The sequence below is a fragment of the Hevea brasiliensis genome, unplaced genomic scaffold (genome assembly GCF_030052815.1).
Source record: "Hevea brasiliensis isolate MT/VB/25A 57/8 unplaced genomic scaffold, ASM3005281v1 Scaf31, whole genome shotgun sequence".
Classification (NCBI taxonomy): Eukaryota; Viridiplantae; Streptophyta; class Magnoliopsida; order Malpighiales; family Euphorbiaceae; genus Hevea; species Hevea brasiliensis.
Window position 1 is genome coordinate 215110 of NW_026614818.1, and position 16590 is coordinate 231699.

General features: G+C 33.7%; 2 protein-coding genes and 1 pseudogene across 2 annotated transcripts; all 3 read left to right on the plus strand.

Moving 5' to 3' along the window:
* The first annotated feature begins 5998 nt into the window (after nt 1-5998).
* Nucleotides 5999-8044, plus strand: LOC131177016 (probable LRR receptor-like serine/threonine-protein kinase At3g47570; annotated as a pseudogene).
* A 5085-nt stretch (nt 8045-13129) lies between these two features.
* LOC131177013 (LRR receptor-like serine/threonine-protein kinase EFR) lies at nt 13130-14358 on the plus strand. Its single transcript, XM_058142024.1, has 2 exons — nt 13130-13966; nt 14083-14358. The coding sequence occupies exons 1-2, from the start codon at nt 13130-13132 to the stop codon at nt 14356-14358; spliced, it is 1113 nt and encodes a 370-aa protein (XP_057998007.1).
* Nucleotides 14359-15384: 1026 nt separating this feature from the next.
* Nucleotides 15385-16252, plus strand: LOC131177014 (putative receptor-like protein kinase At3g47110). The gene is made up of 2 exons (XM_058142025.1): nt 15385-15700; nt 15813-16252. The coding sequence occupies exons 1-2, from the start codon at nt 15385-15387 to the stop codon at nt 16250-16252; spliced, it is 756 nt and encodes a 251-aa protein (XP_057998008.1).
* Nucleotides 16253-16590: the final 338 nt, after the last annotated feature.

Below are 16590 nucleotides of genomic sequence, written 5' to 3' on the forward strand. Positions count from 1 at the left end.
CTCCCATGAGCTCAACAATTAAATTGGAGAAAGATGAAAAAGGTACAGAGGTAGATAACAAATTTTATAGAGGTATGATTGGTTCTTTACTCTACTTGACAGCATCTAGACCAGATATTCATTTTAGTGTATGTTTATGTGCAAAGATTCAGTCAGGTCCAACAGAATCTCCTCTTGGAGCAGTTAAGAGAATTTTTAAATACCTCATTGGCACTCATAATATTTGCTTGTGGTATCCAAAATGTGAATCATTTGATCTTATTGGTTATAGTGATTCAGATTTTGCTGGTAGTAGATTGGACAGAAAAAGCACTTCTGGAACTTGTCAATTTCTAGGTCATGCATTAGTTTCATGGCACAGTAAAAAGCAAACTTCTGTTGCACTTTCTCTGCAGGTTTGAATATATTGCAATTTGGAAGTTGTGTTGCATGATTTTGTGGATGAAACAACAACTTGAAGACTTTGAAATTAAATTTGATCACATTCCCATAAGATGTGATAATACTAGTGCTATAAACCTATCAAAAAATCCTGTTCAACACTCTAGAAGCAAGCATATTGAAATTAGACATCATTTTATTAGGGATCATGTTCAAAATGGTGACATTCAAATTGAATTTGTCCCTTCTGAAAAATAGCTTGCTGATATTTTCACAAAGCCACTTAATGAAGAAATTTTCTGCAAAATAAGAAGAGAACTTGGTATGATTGATGCTTTTGATTAAGTTTTGATGCATTCTCATGTTTTCATATGAAAATGAAGTGATATATGTTGGTTTGTAGTGTTAAAGATGCATTCTGATATTTTTGGTGCAATTTGAAAAATTCTGGCTTATATCAGATATGAACAGTAATCTGCAGAATTTGATTGCAGTGGCATACTGATTTGTTTGCTAATCTCCGTGATTGCTAAATGCTTTACTACTGTTCCTACTTTTTCGTTGGCAAACTGGGAATCAGGTCTGGTTGCACTAAAACTCTAAAAATACTTTCGAGCGCCCATTCTGCATGTGTAAAGCCCATATTACTTAAATACCCCTCTACTTAGAATATTGTACTTTATGTTTTTAAGGGCAAAATGGACTTTTAACACATTAATTTGCGCGGGATTCAATTTTTTTTTCTGAACCATCAGTCTTCTCGCCGTCTCTCCTCTGCTACACGCTACCTATTCCCTGCAAAAACCTACAGTTGTGTCTTTTCAAGTTTTAAAATTCAAAACTCTTCTTTCCGTCGCTCCTTCTCCCAGAACCCGAACGGCTGCTTTTCTCTTTCCACTCACAAAACCATTTCGGTCGCACCCCTTCAAGCAATCGTCTTCCTTCATCTTTCTTAAATATTTCCGAAACCTGTTGATAGTGAATCGATTAAATCGATTGTTTGTAGAAAGAAAATTCCCGAAATTTTTCGTTTCCTTTATTTCACTGAATCTGCCGAAAGAAATCATTTGCTGTTGGTTATTTTTTTTGTCGATTCGCACTCTCTGTTTCAGTGTATTCCAGGTATAAAGTTTGAACCTTTAATGGAATCGTGTTTCATATTTTCTATATACCTGTTTTATCTGCTTTCGTGATGTGCTGATATTTTTTTTGATTTGCTCTCGCTTGTTTGTTTAGTTTTAGCACTCTGTTGTTAATTTTTTTTTGGGCATTAACATTTCGTGAAATGTGATATATAATAATATATCGACTGCCATGGATTCGTAAGAACCCGAATATTTTTTTTGCTGTCTGTTCTGATTTTTTTTTTTTGCCATTGCGCTCTGGTGTGATAAATGGATGTTGATATGCTTAAATTGATTATATATATAAATATATATATATTGGCTGCTCACATCACTAAATTTATAATCTCAGTTCTCTCTGTCATTTCGGCCTAATTTGTTTCTGAGATTGGTTATGGCGCGAGACAAAGAAAAAGGGAAAGCCAAAATCACCACATATTCATCATCGGACTCCACTGACGCAAGTGTTCCTGCGTCACCTCCTTCACAAAAAGATGCTCCTCTGGTAATTGGCAAACCAAAAGAAACACCCAAGAAACGAACCAGTGAGCCAGTTCAAGAGAAGGGAACCAAAAAGAAAAAGACTTCAAAAGCACCCGTTGTACATATGGAGAGGGCTATTCATGAGCCAAGGTATATTCACTGGCCTTCTTTTATTGAAGTTTCTGTTCCTTTACAATCTCTGTTTGAGTATCAAAAATGGGATAAACTGTGTTCTGACACTGAAGGAGTGTATGTGGACTTAGTTCAAGAATTTTATAAAAATTTGAGGGTTGATGATTCTGACAAAGATGAGTCTTTTAAGGTGAAAATGAAAGGGAAAGTGTATGAAGTGACAGTTGCTAGATTAGCTAAAGCCCTAGGAATCCCAAACAGTGGGAATAAAATCTGTTCTCACAAAGATGTTTTTGCTGTTGGTGGATTTAACAAAAGGGATTTTGAGGGTGAAGTGTTTAAAGGGGAAGTTAAGGATAAAACTAGCATTACTCATGCTCATCAACACATTAAAATTCTTCATAGTTTTATCATTTATGTGTTGAATCCTAGAACTGGCAGTCCCAACTATTTGAGTACCCTTGACCTCTGCATAATTTGGCATATTGTGAACCAAATTGAATTTAATCTTGCCTATTTTATGCTGAAACAAATCATGAAATGGAAGCCACCTTACAAGCTACCCTATGCCCATCTTCTTAATGGTCTGTTTAGAGACTTTGGGATACCTTTGGAAACCGAGAAACTTAGGACCAATATGATCCCAATCACAAGTTTGCAAAAAGATGATGATGGTAGAAAGCTTAGGTTTGAACAAGGTGCTAGCTCCAAAGATAGTGTAAGTGGCACTGTTAATGTAGAAGGTATTTTGGAGGAAGTAAACAATTTGAGAGAATTTGTTGAAATGGAACTTGGAGAGCTACAGAAATTTAGAGGTTTTCAAACTGTTCTTATGAATGCTCTTGATTCTAAAGTTGATGGAACTTTGATGTTAATGTACAAGATTGTGGAAGAATTGTTTAAAATCAAAGTTCATTTGGGTATTTCAACCACTGAGGCTGGAGAAACCAGTAAGGTTGCTACTGGTTCTGTTCCTCTAGCCAAGAAAGAAAAAGAAAAGGAGGAAGAGAAAGAAAAAGAGGAAGAAGAGGAAACAGAAGAAGAAGAAGAAACAGAAGAAGAGGAAGAGAAAGAAACTGAAGAAGAAGAAGAGAAAGAGGAAGAAAAGGAAGAAGAGGAAGAAGCTGAAGCAGAAAAAGATGATGATGATTCTGATGAGAATGGTAGTGGAGGCAGCAAAGAAGGTAGTGGAAAAGATATGAGTGACTCAGAATCTGAAGCAGAACCAGAAACACCTGCTCCTGCTGCTCCTGCAAAGGAAAAGGAAAAACAGCTCAACAGGAACAGAGAAGCAAACAGAAAGAGGAAACTGGTAAACCCTCTGGCAAAAAGACTAAAACTGGCAAAAAGTCTGCAGCTGAGTCTGGTACTACTGTTGTCACTGAGCTCACAGCTGGGCCTATTGTTCCTTTGACACCCGGAACTGAATTGGCTGCTGCAATTCTTCAAACTTTGAGTGACAAACCTGTCAAGCCCAAAAAGCTGAAAATGGCTGCTCCAAAACCAATCAGAAGAAGCTCTAGGCTGAAAGGATAAACTGAATTGTGATTAAATTTTGTCTAACAGTCTGTCTGTTAGTTTGCTACTTAGTTTGCTACTTTTAGTTTTTCTGAACTTTAAACTAGTATGCTATATCAGTTACTGTTTTGACTGTTTATTCACTGCACTTACACTGAATTTTGATTTATTCACATGTGCATGCTTTCTCCCGTATTCTTTTGATGCTGACAAAAAGGGGGAGAAAAGTAATGAATGGTAATCTTGATATGTGACATAGGTTGTGATTACTTATGGATGATATAGTTTGTGCATATTGTTGATATAACTTTATAGTGTGCATATTGTTGATATAGTTTGTGAATGATATAGTTTGTGAAGTTTGTGATTAGTGTGCATATTGTGTATATTTAGTTAGTATCTTTAGTCACACTTGACTCCTTAAGAAAATGCTTATAGTTTGTGAATGATATAGTTTGTGAAGTTTGTGATTAGTGTGCATATTGTGTATATTTAGTTAGTATCTTTAGTCACACTTGACTCCTTAAGAAAATGCTTATGGATGTTTTATTGAAATTATTAAGGGGGAGTTATTTGTGATTAATTGTTGATATGACCACATACATAGGGGGAGTTATTCTCACATACACATTCATACATATACTCACACTTACTTATATTTACATGGTGATTCAATTGAGTTTTGTCATCATCAAAAAGGGGGAGATTGTTGACCCCACAAGCTCAAAGGAGCATAGATTTTGATGATACCAAAACTCAACTAGAATCAAACTAACATTATTTTAAGTGTTGTGTATCTCAAAGAAAAAGGACACAAGGATTTTATGATGGATTCGTGCCTATGAAGAAAGGATGACATTCTAAGGATAACACAAGACGAAGCAAAAGAGATAAAAGAAGAAAAGGTTACCTTCCAAGGCTGCATTGAAAATCAGAATTGAAGGTACACTTAGTATAGAAGTTAAGTCTTATTGATAGGATTACTTGTGAAAAGAATTGAGGAGTAAAAGTCAATGATCTTTATTTTCAATCCCTCAAATGATTTTTCTTTTAAACATCATTATTATTGGCCTAAAAAGTGTTTGACTATGATTTGGTGTGAAGTTTTATAGTTTTGAAAGTTATGCAGAAAAGTTTTCCTGGTATGCTAACTGGTTTGCTACTTATATTAGTATGCTAACTGGTTTGCTATTTTCTCAAGTATGCTAACTGTCTCAACTCTGCACAACATCGCAGAAAACGACAAAATAACGGTTATTTTCTTGAAATTCGTATCTGTAACGTTCAAATGAGTTCTGCAACGGTAAAAAACGTTCCAAAGCTATAAATACACCTTCCTTTGGCCATTTTGCACTTAATGAAAGTCCCTCTACTGTTCAAAATCTTTAAAGCTTTCATTCAAAGTGCTCAAAGTGATTTATTGCTCATCATTGGCTTATTTACTCAACTCTTCTTTATAGATTCTGTTGTATTGAGTGAGAGTGAGTTTTAAACACATCAATATCATTTGTGAGAGGTCATTCAAGCACCTATTGAAGCTTGGTTGTGAAAAGTGTTTGGGATAACACTTGGTAGAAGTGTAAAGCTACTTGTAAAAGCTTTGGTGTGAAGATTTGTAAAGGGCTTTGTCTCTTGCCTTGAAAAGAGAAGAATAGTGGAGTGAAGACTCAAAGTGTGATCTTTGAGAGAGTGGATGTAGGCTAGTTAAAGCCGAACCACTATAAAAATTCCATTGTTCATTTTCTCAACCCTTGCTCTTTACATTTTTGCAATTTAGCTTTATGATTGATATACTTTTGCTGATATGAAAATTGATATCATATGCTGTTGATTGTGCTGCTATCTGAGAAAAAGCCATCTTGCTAAATCTGGCGATATCCGATATAATCGCTTGTTATTAAATCTGCTGTCAGTTAGTACATCCGTATTCTCGCTCTGGTTCTTTGTGTTAAAAATCATCGACATCGATATATTTACTGAATGCTAATATAGTCTGTTATATCAGTATACTGATTGCATATAGCTTAACCTTGAGTCAACTTGTCAATAGAGTTATATTGTTCATATTCTACATTAGTCAATTAAGTTGAACCTAGCTGCAATTTTCAAAGGTTTTGAGCAAGAACCGAAAATTGTTTTTAAAGTCCAATTCACCTCCCTCTTGGACATATTTTGGGACATCATTGTCAAACTGCAGCAATCTCGAAAATCTATATCTTGCTGAAAATAATTTTGGTGGTGTATTACCTAGCACTATAGTAAATATTTCCACCCTTGTCGATGTAACTTTAGGAACAAACCAAATGTTTGGTAGAATTCCAGTAGACATTGGAAATCTTGTCAATCTGTATGGATTAGGCATGGAACAAAACCTTTTTTCTGGCAACATTCCCATTTCTTTGGGTAAGCTTCAAAAGCTGCAATCATTGAATTTGCATACAAACATGTTGTCAGGGCAAATCACTCCATCCCTCGGTAACATTACCCAGCTCTATAAGCTTTGGTTGGGAAGAAACAAATTAGAAGGGAATATACCATCAAGTATCGCTCAATGCCAAAATCTGCAAACTCTGGATTTAGGAAAAAATAACCTGACTGGCATCGTACCCCATCAAATTCTTGGTCTGTCATTTCTATCCCTATTTCGTAACTTGTCATATAACTCATTGGAAGGTGCGTTGCCTCGAGAGGTTGGCCACCTAAAAAATATCGGTGCATTAGATGTCTCAGAAAACAAACTGTCTGGGGAAATTCCTGGAACAATAGGGGAATTTTTGAGTCTAGGAATCCTTTTCATGCAGGGTAACTTTCTCCAAGGGCCCATTCCTTCATCCCTTTCTTCCTTACGGGGTCTCCAATTCTTAGACCTGTCAAGAAACAACTTATCAGGAAAGATTCCAAAAGAGATAGAAAAGCTTCCTTTTTTGAAATATCTGAATCTCTCTTTCAATAATCTTGAGGGTGAGGTACCAACCAAGGGAGTATTCAGCAATTTAACGGCAGCTTCACTTGTTGGAAACAAAAATCTTTGTGGAGGTATCCCAGAATTGCAGCTACCAGCATGCCTCATCAAGCGAAAGAAACACAAAAAGTCTCCTATTGCCATTATCCTTGCAACAATCATCAGTTCAATTGTCCTTTTCATGGTGATAACATCTTTAAGGGTTTTGTGCTGGCGAAAATCAAGAAAGAATCCATCATCCAGTCCTTTTAGTTTGGATAAGCTCCTTCGAATTTCCTATAAGGAGCTTCACCAAGCAACTCAGGGATTCTCTTCAGAAAAACTTAATTGGACAAGGTAGTTTTGGCTCTGTATATAGAGGAAGTCTTGATCTACATGGTGAAAGGATAGTTGCTGTGAAGGTACTCAACCTTCAACAACATGGAGCAGCCAAGAGCTTCACTGCTGAGTGCAGAGCATTGCGGAACATCAGGCACCGAAATCTGGTGAAGATCTTGACATACTGCTCAAGCATTGATTTTAAAGGCAATGACTTCAAAGCTCTTGTGCTTGATTTCTTGGTGAATGGAAGTTTAGGAATGTGGTTGCATCCAAATGAAGATGGTAGTAGCCAGCCAAGGAATTTAAACCTTCTTCAAAGGCTTCGGGTTGCCATTGATTTGTCATCTGCATTGCATTACCTTCATGACCTTTGTGAAACACCAATCATTCACTGCGACCTGAAGCCAAGCAATATTCTGCTTGACAATGACATAACTGCTCATGTTGGAGATTTCGGATTAGCAAGGCTTCTTTCCAAAACCTCAAGCAACTCTTCTCAAGAGCAAACAAGCTACATTGGGATAAGGGGATCGGCTATATGCCTCCAGGTAAAATCCCCCATGCTTTTATTTATCAAATATCCACACTGGTCAAGTATGTAATAAGAATGGAATTGGATATGTTTGCCTTGCAGAATATGGAATAGGTGGCGAGCCAATAAAATATGGGGATGTGTATGGCTTTGGAATAATTTTGTTGTAGATATTCACTGGACGGAGACCAATTGATGAAGTGTTCAGAGATGGTTTGAATCTCCACAACTTTGTTAGGTCTAAGCTACCGGGACAAGTAATGCAGGTTCTCGATCCTAAGCTTATTGCAACGGGAGAAGTGGGAGCAGAAGAATTTGTTGAAGACAATGAGAGTGATGATGGTCAAACAGAAATCCGAGAAAATAATGTCAATATGGAAAATATGAAATTACAAGGAAGCAATGTGCAAAAATGTGTTGTATCAGTCCTCAGAATAGGAGTTGCATGCTCGGCAGAACTACCAGGAGATCGAATGAATATGATCGATGTCACAAGAAAATTAAACATTATCTCAGAGGCTTTCCTTCGTGCAAGGACTCATAGAGAACGACAAATCGTAAACCACCATTAGGTATGAGTTTTTTTTTTTTTTTTTTTAACACACATTCTGATTGATGAATCCTATCCTATCTTCATATTTGCTTAGCCCAAAGACTACTTTGATCATTTGGATATTGCAGAGGAATATGCGGTGGCATTCAAGCATCTAGGGCCCCACTAACCTGAGCTTTTGGTTCTCACTCAATTTCAACAATAAATATTCTATGAACATCAATCTTCAGCAGACAAACCTCAAATTCTACCTCGTGAACCGTTTTCTAATCGTTTCTTTCAACTAAATTTAAAATCAGAATGTGAAAATCAATAGCTAAATTTCTTTTGTCTGTGATTATGTTGTTGGTGAAAACAAAAATTTCATTCCCTTTAGAAAAGGAAGTGAAAACAAATTTCCTGGAAATGAATTACTAGCTTGACGGTAGGATTATTTCATCTCACATGGGATAATGTTGGAATGTGTTGCTTCACATCAGGTGGGAATGTGGCAAAAATATGGGCAAAATAATAGAGGCCCAGCTAAAATCAACGTTAGCCATTTTGACATAAAAGCTGGAGCCTAAAGAGAGTGTAAGCCCAGTATCTCAAAAATGGGAGATTGACACCCAAGTCTACGTTCTCTCAGGCTTATCCTTGAAAAAGAAGATGCTAGAGCGGTCAAACGTTGATTCAAAGTTTTGGCGAAGTCAAATCGCAGGACCCCCCAAATATTTTGATTCAGTTTGGTTTCAATTTGATATTTTTAAATTTTTTTTATCTTTTTTTTTTAATTCAGTTTTGCATGGAATCAGACCAGCTAATTTTGATCTAATTCAAAGATGTTTTTGTTCAATTTGATTTTAATTGGTCTCAATTTTGGATTGAATTGTTCCAATTCCGATTCTAAGCCAATCTTTTGGCCAGGTCTAATGTAGAGAAAAATGGAAGACCTATTTCTATACTATGGGTGAGCACCGATAGATTCGGTTTGAAAGAGAAATCAAATAAACCAAACTTTATAGTAGAAAAAATTGAAATGAAGCAAATTAGGGAGAAAACAAAAAAAATTAAATTGAATTGAATCAATTTGGTTCGATTTATCAATTTGAACTTTATCTTGAGTTTATCTTAGACACATTTCAAATGTAATTTTTTTTAATATTTTCTATTTTTAATTTTGATTTCAGATCTAATAATAATTAATTAAAAAAAACTATTAGATTTAGTTCTATCAATTTTTTTCCTCTAATTAATTGGAACAAAATAAATCAAATTTCTTAAAATAAAAAAATAACAAAAAATAAATAAATTAAAACTATTGATCAATTATTTTTTAAATCAAATTCTGTTCATCTAATCTGTACCCTCAGGTCAATTCAGGAAAAAAAAAAACTAGAGAGGAAAGACGTTGTGAGTTTGTTGGGTTGGTGGTGGTGCCTTCGAGACAATGGCGAAGCCACAATCAATTGAGAGCCCCATTTGGAATTGTGGTTGGAGGATAAAATTGAGCTCATTTTTATTATCCGTCCCTTAATTTTTGAAATTATTATATTTTTATTGTCTATTTTTAATTTGTTATCATAAAATCTATTAATTTTAAAATTTATTACACCTTAGTCCCTTAACTTTTAAAGATGTTACGCTTTCATCCTCGGTCTTCATTTTATTACCATACAATCCCTCAACTTTTCAAACTAAAAAGGAAAATCTTAACAACAATTATTTAGGGTTCATTTCTAGTTTATTACAAGTAAAAAGAAATCCTTATTTGTTTGTTAGTCTTCCAACATACTTGCCTATTATTTTTCTAATTGGGTATTTTCAGCAACAAATTTGAAAAGCAATAGAAAATCATGTTAAAGGATAACAAACAAATAAAGAATTCTCTTTACCTGTAATTGACTAGAAAAGGAACCCTAAAAAATTATTTTAGGGATTTTCTTTTCAGTTTGAAAAGAGATGGAGCAGAGAGTGAGTTACTTTTATTTTTCATCAAGATAAAAGGACAGAGAGGGAAAATGATAAAAAAGAGCACTAAGAGGATTAAATAGAGAGTCCAAAAAGAGATAGCGTGTAAGGAGAGAGGGTGACATGAATTTTATATGTGAGAATTTGTTTTTTTTTTCTTTTATTTTATACTGTAGCACTGCCACATGTAAAGTTGGCAAGAGATAAGAGGGGTCTCTGGCATGAGAGACTAAAGTATAATAAATTTTAAAGTTGAGAGGTTTTATAGTAATAAATTGAAGAGAGAGGATGGACGTGTAATAACTTCAAAAATTAAGAGATTGAAGTATAACAAATCTCAAAGTTAAAAGAATTTATAGTAACAAACTGAAAATGGAGGATGGAAGAGTAATAACTTTAAAAGTTGAGGGACTGATGGTAAAAATTAGTCACCAAAACTGTTTGTCAGGGATAAAGCACCATTTTAAATAATATTAAATAAATAATTTGAAAAAAATTATTTTTGTTATTTTATTACTCATATTATTAAAACTTATAAAATTTAATTTTAAATTATTTTTAATACTTTCTAACTAATATATTTTAAAAAAATATATATTTTTTTTAATAATAATTTTAACAGTAATACAAAGTAAATCATGAATAGATAATTATTAATTTATTTAAACATAATAAATACAAAATTAAGGTCAAATTTAATATATATATATATATATATATATATATATATATATATATATATATATATATATATATTAAATTTGACCTTAATTTTGTATTTATTATGTTTAAATAAATTAATAATTATATATATATATATATATATATATATATATATATATATATATATTCAATAATCTATAAAGGTTTAAGATTTACATTAAAATATTTATAACGTTTAAATTTTATTAAATAACATTATTAAGAAGAGAATCATCCTTAATGTCCAATCATCATTTTAATATTTAGACTAATTATAATTTAATCTTTAAAATTTAATTAAACCTATAACTTATTCTCTACAGTTTTAAAACTAATCAATTTAACTCTTAAAAACTTTATCCATGTGGAAAATCTTAAAAGAAAATCACAATATATTAATATAATTTTAATTTCATATTTTCTTCACTTTTATCATTGATCTTTTTCTTTTATTTTCATTAATATAATTTTTCCTCTATTCATTTCTTCACCATAATTTTTTTTTAAATAATACTTTTTACTCTCATTATAATGTATCTATAATAACTATTAGTGACAATTTATGTATTAGTTAAAATTTATAAATCAGTTTATAATATTAAAATTAAAACTTTATAATATTAAATTTGTAAAGTAATTATGAATTGATTGTAATTAATGATAAAAATCTATTGCTAAATCGGTTTTAGTTAAAAGTGAATTAATTTTATTAATCGATACTGTTTGCATTTAAAAAATAATGAAATAATAACATGCCATAAATTTAAAGTAATATAAATAATTTTAGCTAGTAATATAAGTATATATTCAAACAAAGTGTCATATAAAATGTAAGAGTTTAAATCTTACAAATTAAAAAAAGTAAAAAAATAAAAAATAAAAACAGGAAATCATTCATGCTATATATATGTATATATTTCTATTCTAATGGAAAACTTTCCGACAAAGATTATGATATAATCTCCACCTCACAAAGGTGTCTTATTGAGCTTATCTTTTTATTAATTTAGACTTTCCAAATGCTCTAATTCTAAATCATATGCTTTTGAAATTTGTCCTTTATTAATCAACAGACAATTAATTGTATTCTTTACAAGGCACTTGTGTAAGCCAACATAGCTAGCACTACAAATTAAAATTGTGTATCATGATCACATGCAAGATTATAATTAACATAACTAGCAAAGTTTTTATATTTTATTTTTTATTTTTTTAATAGCCGATCTGATTGGATCTTAGTAAGACTAGTTTGAATAGTCAGATTTGAAATGGGTTTAAATTTGAAAAATAATACTTATGGTTGGTTTGAATTTTATATATAGAGCAACGGATGTTCAAATTTGTTTATACAAATATTTAATTAAATATATAATATATATTTTTTATAATAATATTTATAAATTTTATTTATTTTATTTTAAATAAAATAAAATTTAAATATTTTATAGAATTATTAAAATTTTAAAATAAAAATTGTTAATAAAAAATTATTTTTTATGTAAATTATTAATTAAAAAATATAAAATTATATAAATTTAAATAATTTTCAGACAATAATAATCAAGTTTAAAACTGAAGTTAATATTAAATTTTAATTGAATTTGAAATGAATTTAAATTTTAAGAATTGTAATCAAATATTGATTTGAATACAGAAATTTATTTACTTTTAAATGATAACTAATTTTTATAAATATTAAAAATATAATTACATATTATAAAAATTTTTTATGTATTACACACACACACATATATATATATATATATATATATATATATATATATATATATATATATATATATATATATATATATATCCTCTAAATAAGATCTGACTTGTGTAAAAGTTACTGAAGTTTTCGTATGTGCATGATGCTGCAATAGTTGAAGCATTCACACATTACAATTTGCTTTTAGATAAGACCATGTCAATCAACGAATAAACCTTTGACAAGACCAATTACCAAAACAATAATTGTCGTTTTTGGACGATGGTCAATGAACTACTTATTGATGTTTTTAAGTCTAGATGCCAACCTAAGCGTAGTCTAAACGCTTTGTCTGTAGTGATTAAATTAATTAAACTTTGTAATCTTTCCACATCCTGTGTCATTCCACGTCTGCACGCTCTGCCAATTAAGCGTAGTCCCACCACGTTAAGATATCATATTTTGTTGATTATATGACACTTCTATCTATAAAGCTGGGCTGATGCTATATATTGTACCTAGCAATGAGACCATTGTACCCATCAGCAACAGAAATCTGACCATCACTTCCATACACATACACCACAATTACTTGTCCAACAACACTTGTTATTTGATATCTGTGTGTTCCACTTCCAGGCAACAAATTAAGATGGCACGTTACTTGGTAGCACCGTGGCCTTCAGTCCTTCATTTTCATCTCATTTTCTTATTTTCTATGAGCATACTCAGCTTGCAACCTGAAATCTGTCTCAGCAATAGTATGGGAAATGTTACTGATCGTATTTCGCTTTTGGAGTTCAAAGCCAAGATAGCCAGTGATCCATATGGAATCTTGAGCTCATGGAACGATTCTGTCAACTTCTGTCAATGGCAAGGGGTTATTTGTGGCCGAAAACACCATAGAGTTGTGTCTCTAAACCTGCATGGGCTGAGCTTGTCAGGGACCATATCTCCATATACAGGTAACCTCACCTTCTTAAGGGTCCTCAACCTTAGTGACAACATATTTTATGGGGAAATTCCCCAAGAAGTTGGCCGTCTGTTTCGTCTAAGACTTTTCTACCTGAAGAACAACACACTGGGAGGAGAAATTCCAATCAACATCAGCTTCTGTTCAGAGCTCAGGGTTATCAGTTTGGCCATTAACCGCTTAGTGGGGGAAATACCTGCGGAGCTAGGTTCTTTAAAGAAGCTCGTGGCACTTCTCCTCGGTTCAAACAACCTTAAGGGAAAGATCCCACATTCTGTTGGAAACCTTTCGTCCCTCCAAGGTTTCTTTGTAACATATAATCATATGGAAGGAAATATTCCAAATGAATTGGGACGAATAACAAGCTTAACTATGCTTGGGATGGGAATCAATAATCTGGTTGGTTCAATTCCTTCTACCCTCTACAACATCTCATCCATCGTGGCGCTATCTGTTTCAGATAATCAATTGCATGGAAGGCTCCCAGCAAATATAGGGCTCACTCTTCCTAACCTGCAAATTTTTCAAATCGGAGGGAATCAATTCCACGGAAGTATTCCAGATTCGTTGACGAATGCTTCTCAGCTTGAAATATTTGACATATCTAGCAACAGATTCACAGGACAAGTCCCAATCAATCTGGGAAATTTGAATGGTCTTCAACGGCTGAACTTGGAACGCAATTTTCTGGGCAACAATTCAAGGCAGGATTTGGCTTTCATAACATCTTTATTAAACTGCAGCAATCTCCAAAACTATATCTTGCTGATAATAATTTTGGCGGTGCATTACCGAGCACTATAGCAAATATGTCTACCCTTGGGGATTTAGGTTTAGGAATGAACCAAATATCCGGTAGAATTCCAGCAGACATTGGGAATCTAGTCAATTTGTATCGACTAGGCATGGAGGAAAACCTTTTTTCTGGCAGCATTCCCATTTCTTTCGGGAAGCTTCAAAAGCTGCAACTATTGTCTTTGCATGCAAACATGTTGTCTGGACAAATCCTCAATCCCTAGGTAACATAACCCAACTGTATGAGCTTTGGTTAGGAAGAAACAAATTAAAAGGGAATATACCATCAAGCATCGCCATTGCCAAAATCTGCATACTGGATTTAGGAAACAATAACTGACTGGTATCATACCCCAACAAATTCTTCGTCTATCCTTTCTATCACTAGTTCTTAACTTGTCATATAACTCATTGGTAGGTCCGTTACCCAAAGAAGTTGGCCAATGAAAAATATTGGTGCATTAGATGTCTCAGAGAGCAAACTGTCTGGGAAATTCTGAGTCAATAGGTGAATGTTTGAGTCTAGAATTCCTTTACATGGTGGGCAACTTTCTCCAAGGAGCCATTCCTTCATCCCTTGGTTCCTTACGGTCTCCAACAATTAGACTGTCAAAAACAACTTATCGGAAAGATTCCAAAAGAGATAGAGAAGCTTCCTTTTTGCAATATCTGAATCTCTCTTTCAATAATCTTGAGGGCGAGGTACCAACCAAGGGAGTGTTCAGAATATAATGAGTTTCACTTGTTGAAAACAAAAATCTTTCGGAGGTATCCCGAATCGCAACTACCGGCATGTCCCAAGCGAAAGAAACACAAAAGTCTCCTCGCCATTATTCTTCCAACAATCTTGATTCGGTTGTGCTTTTCATGACAATAACATCCTTAACGGTTTTCTCTTGGCGAAAATCAAAAAAATCAAGAAAGAATCCACCATCCAGTCCTTTTATTTTGGATAAGCTTCTTGAATTTCATACAAGGAGCTTGTCCAAGCAACTCAGGATTTTCTTGAGAGAACTTACTTGGACAAGGTAGTTTTAGCTCAGTATATAGAGGAAGTCTTGATCTACATGGTGAAAAGATAGTTCTTTGTGAAGGTACTCAACCTTCAACAACATGGAGCTTCCAAGAGCTTCATTCTTTGAGTCTGAGCATTGGGAAACATCGGGCATCGAAATCTTGTGAAGCACTTGACAAGCTGCTCTAGCATTGAATATAAAGGCAATGACTTCAAAGCTCTTGTGCTTGATTTCATGGCGAATGGAAGTTTGGAAATGTGGTTGCATCCGAAAGAAGATGGTAATAATTGGTCAAGGAATTTAAACCTTCTTCAAAGGCTTCGTGTCGCCATTGATTTGTCATTTGCATTGCATTACCTTCATGACCTTTGTGAAACGCCAATCATTCACTGTGACCTGAAGCCAAGCAACATTCTGCTTGACAATGACATGACTGCTCATGTTGGTGATTTCGGATTAGCAAGGCTCCTTTCCAAAACAACTAACACTTCTTCTCAAGGCCAAACAAGCTCCATCGGGATTAAGGGAACAATTGGTTATATGCCTCCAGGTGAAATCTTCTATGCTCCAATTCATTAAATAACAACGCTAGTCATATACTTAATGAAAATGGAAGTTGCCCACGCATGAAGTAATAGAACCGGATTTGTTTTGCATTGCAGAATATGGAATGGGTAGCGAGGCAACAAAAGATGGAGACGTGTACAGCTTTGGAATAATTTTGTTGGAGATTTTCACAGGACGGAGACCAACTGATGAAGTGTTTACAGATGGTTTGAATCTTCACAATTTTGTTAGGTCTAAGCTACCAGGACAAGTAATGCAGGTTCTGGATCCCAAGCTTATTGCAACAGGAGAAGTGGGAGCAAAAGAAATTGTTGAAGGCAAGGAGGGTGATGATGGTCAAACAGAAATTGAAGAAAATAATTTCGATGTTGAAAATTTGAAATCACCGGGAAGCAACATGCAAATTGTTGTATCAGTCCTCAAAATAGGACTCGCATGCTCAGCAGAACAACCGGGAGATCGAATGAATATGAGAGATGTCACAAGAAAACTAAACATCATCACAGAGGCTTTCTTTCGTGCAAGGACACTCTAAGATTGATGAATGGTACACCACAAATAGGTATGAGTTTGATTTTTTAGCACACATTCTGATTGATGAATCTTATACTATCTTCATATTTGCTTAATTATAACCCAGATACTACTTTGGTTTGGATTGATTTGCAGAGGAAGCAATTGCATCCAGGACCCACTAACCTGGCTTGTGCACCTCACTGAATTTCTAGAACAAGTGTTCTCTTTGGTATTTTTCCGCCGAATGAACATCTCTCTTCAGCAAATAAACCTCAAGTTCTATCTTCGAGGCCTTTTCCATACTTTTTTTTAGCTAAATCTAAAATCCGATTGTGTAAATCAATAAATGTAAATTGA

Excerpts from the sequence above, each read along its gene's own strand:
- LOC131177013 (XM_058142024.1), top strand. The coding sequence starts at position 13,130 with ATGGGAAATGTTACTGATCGTATTTCGCTTTTGGAGTTCAAAGCCAAG. Across the intron at positions 13,967-14,082 it reads GCAACAGATTCACAGGACAA|CAATCTCCAAAACTATATCT; the intron begins GTCCCAATCAAT and ends ATTAAACTGCAG.
- LOC131177014 (XM_058142025.1), top strand. The coding sequence starts at position 15,385 with ATGGCGAATGGAAGTTTGGAAATGTGGTTGCATCCGAAAGAAGATGGT. Across the intron at positions 15,701-15,812 it reads AATTGGTTATATGCCTCCAG|AATATGGAATGGGTAGCGAG; the intron begins GTGAAATCTTCT and ends TTTGCATTGCAG.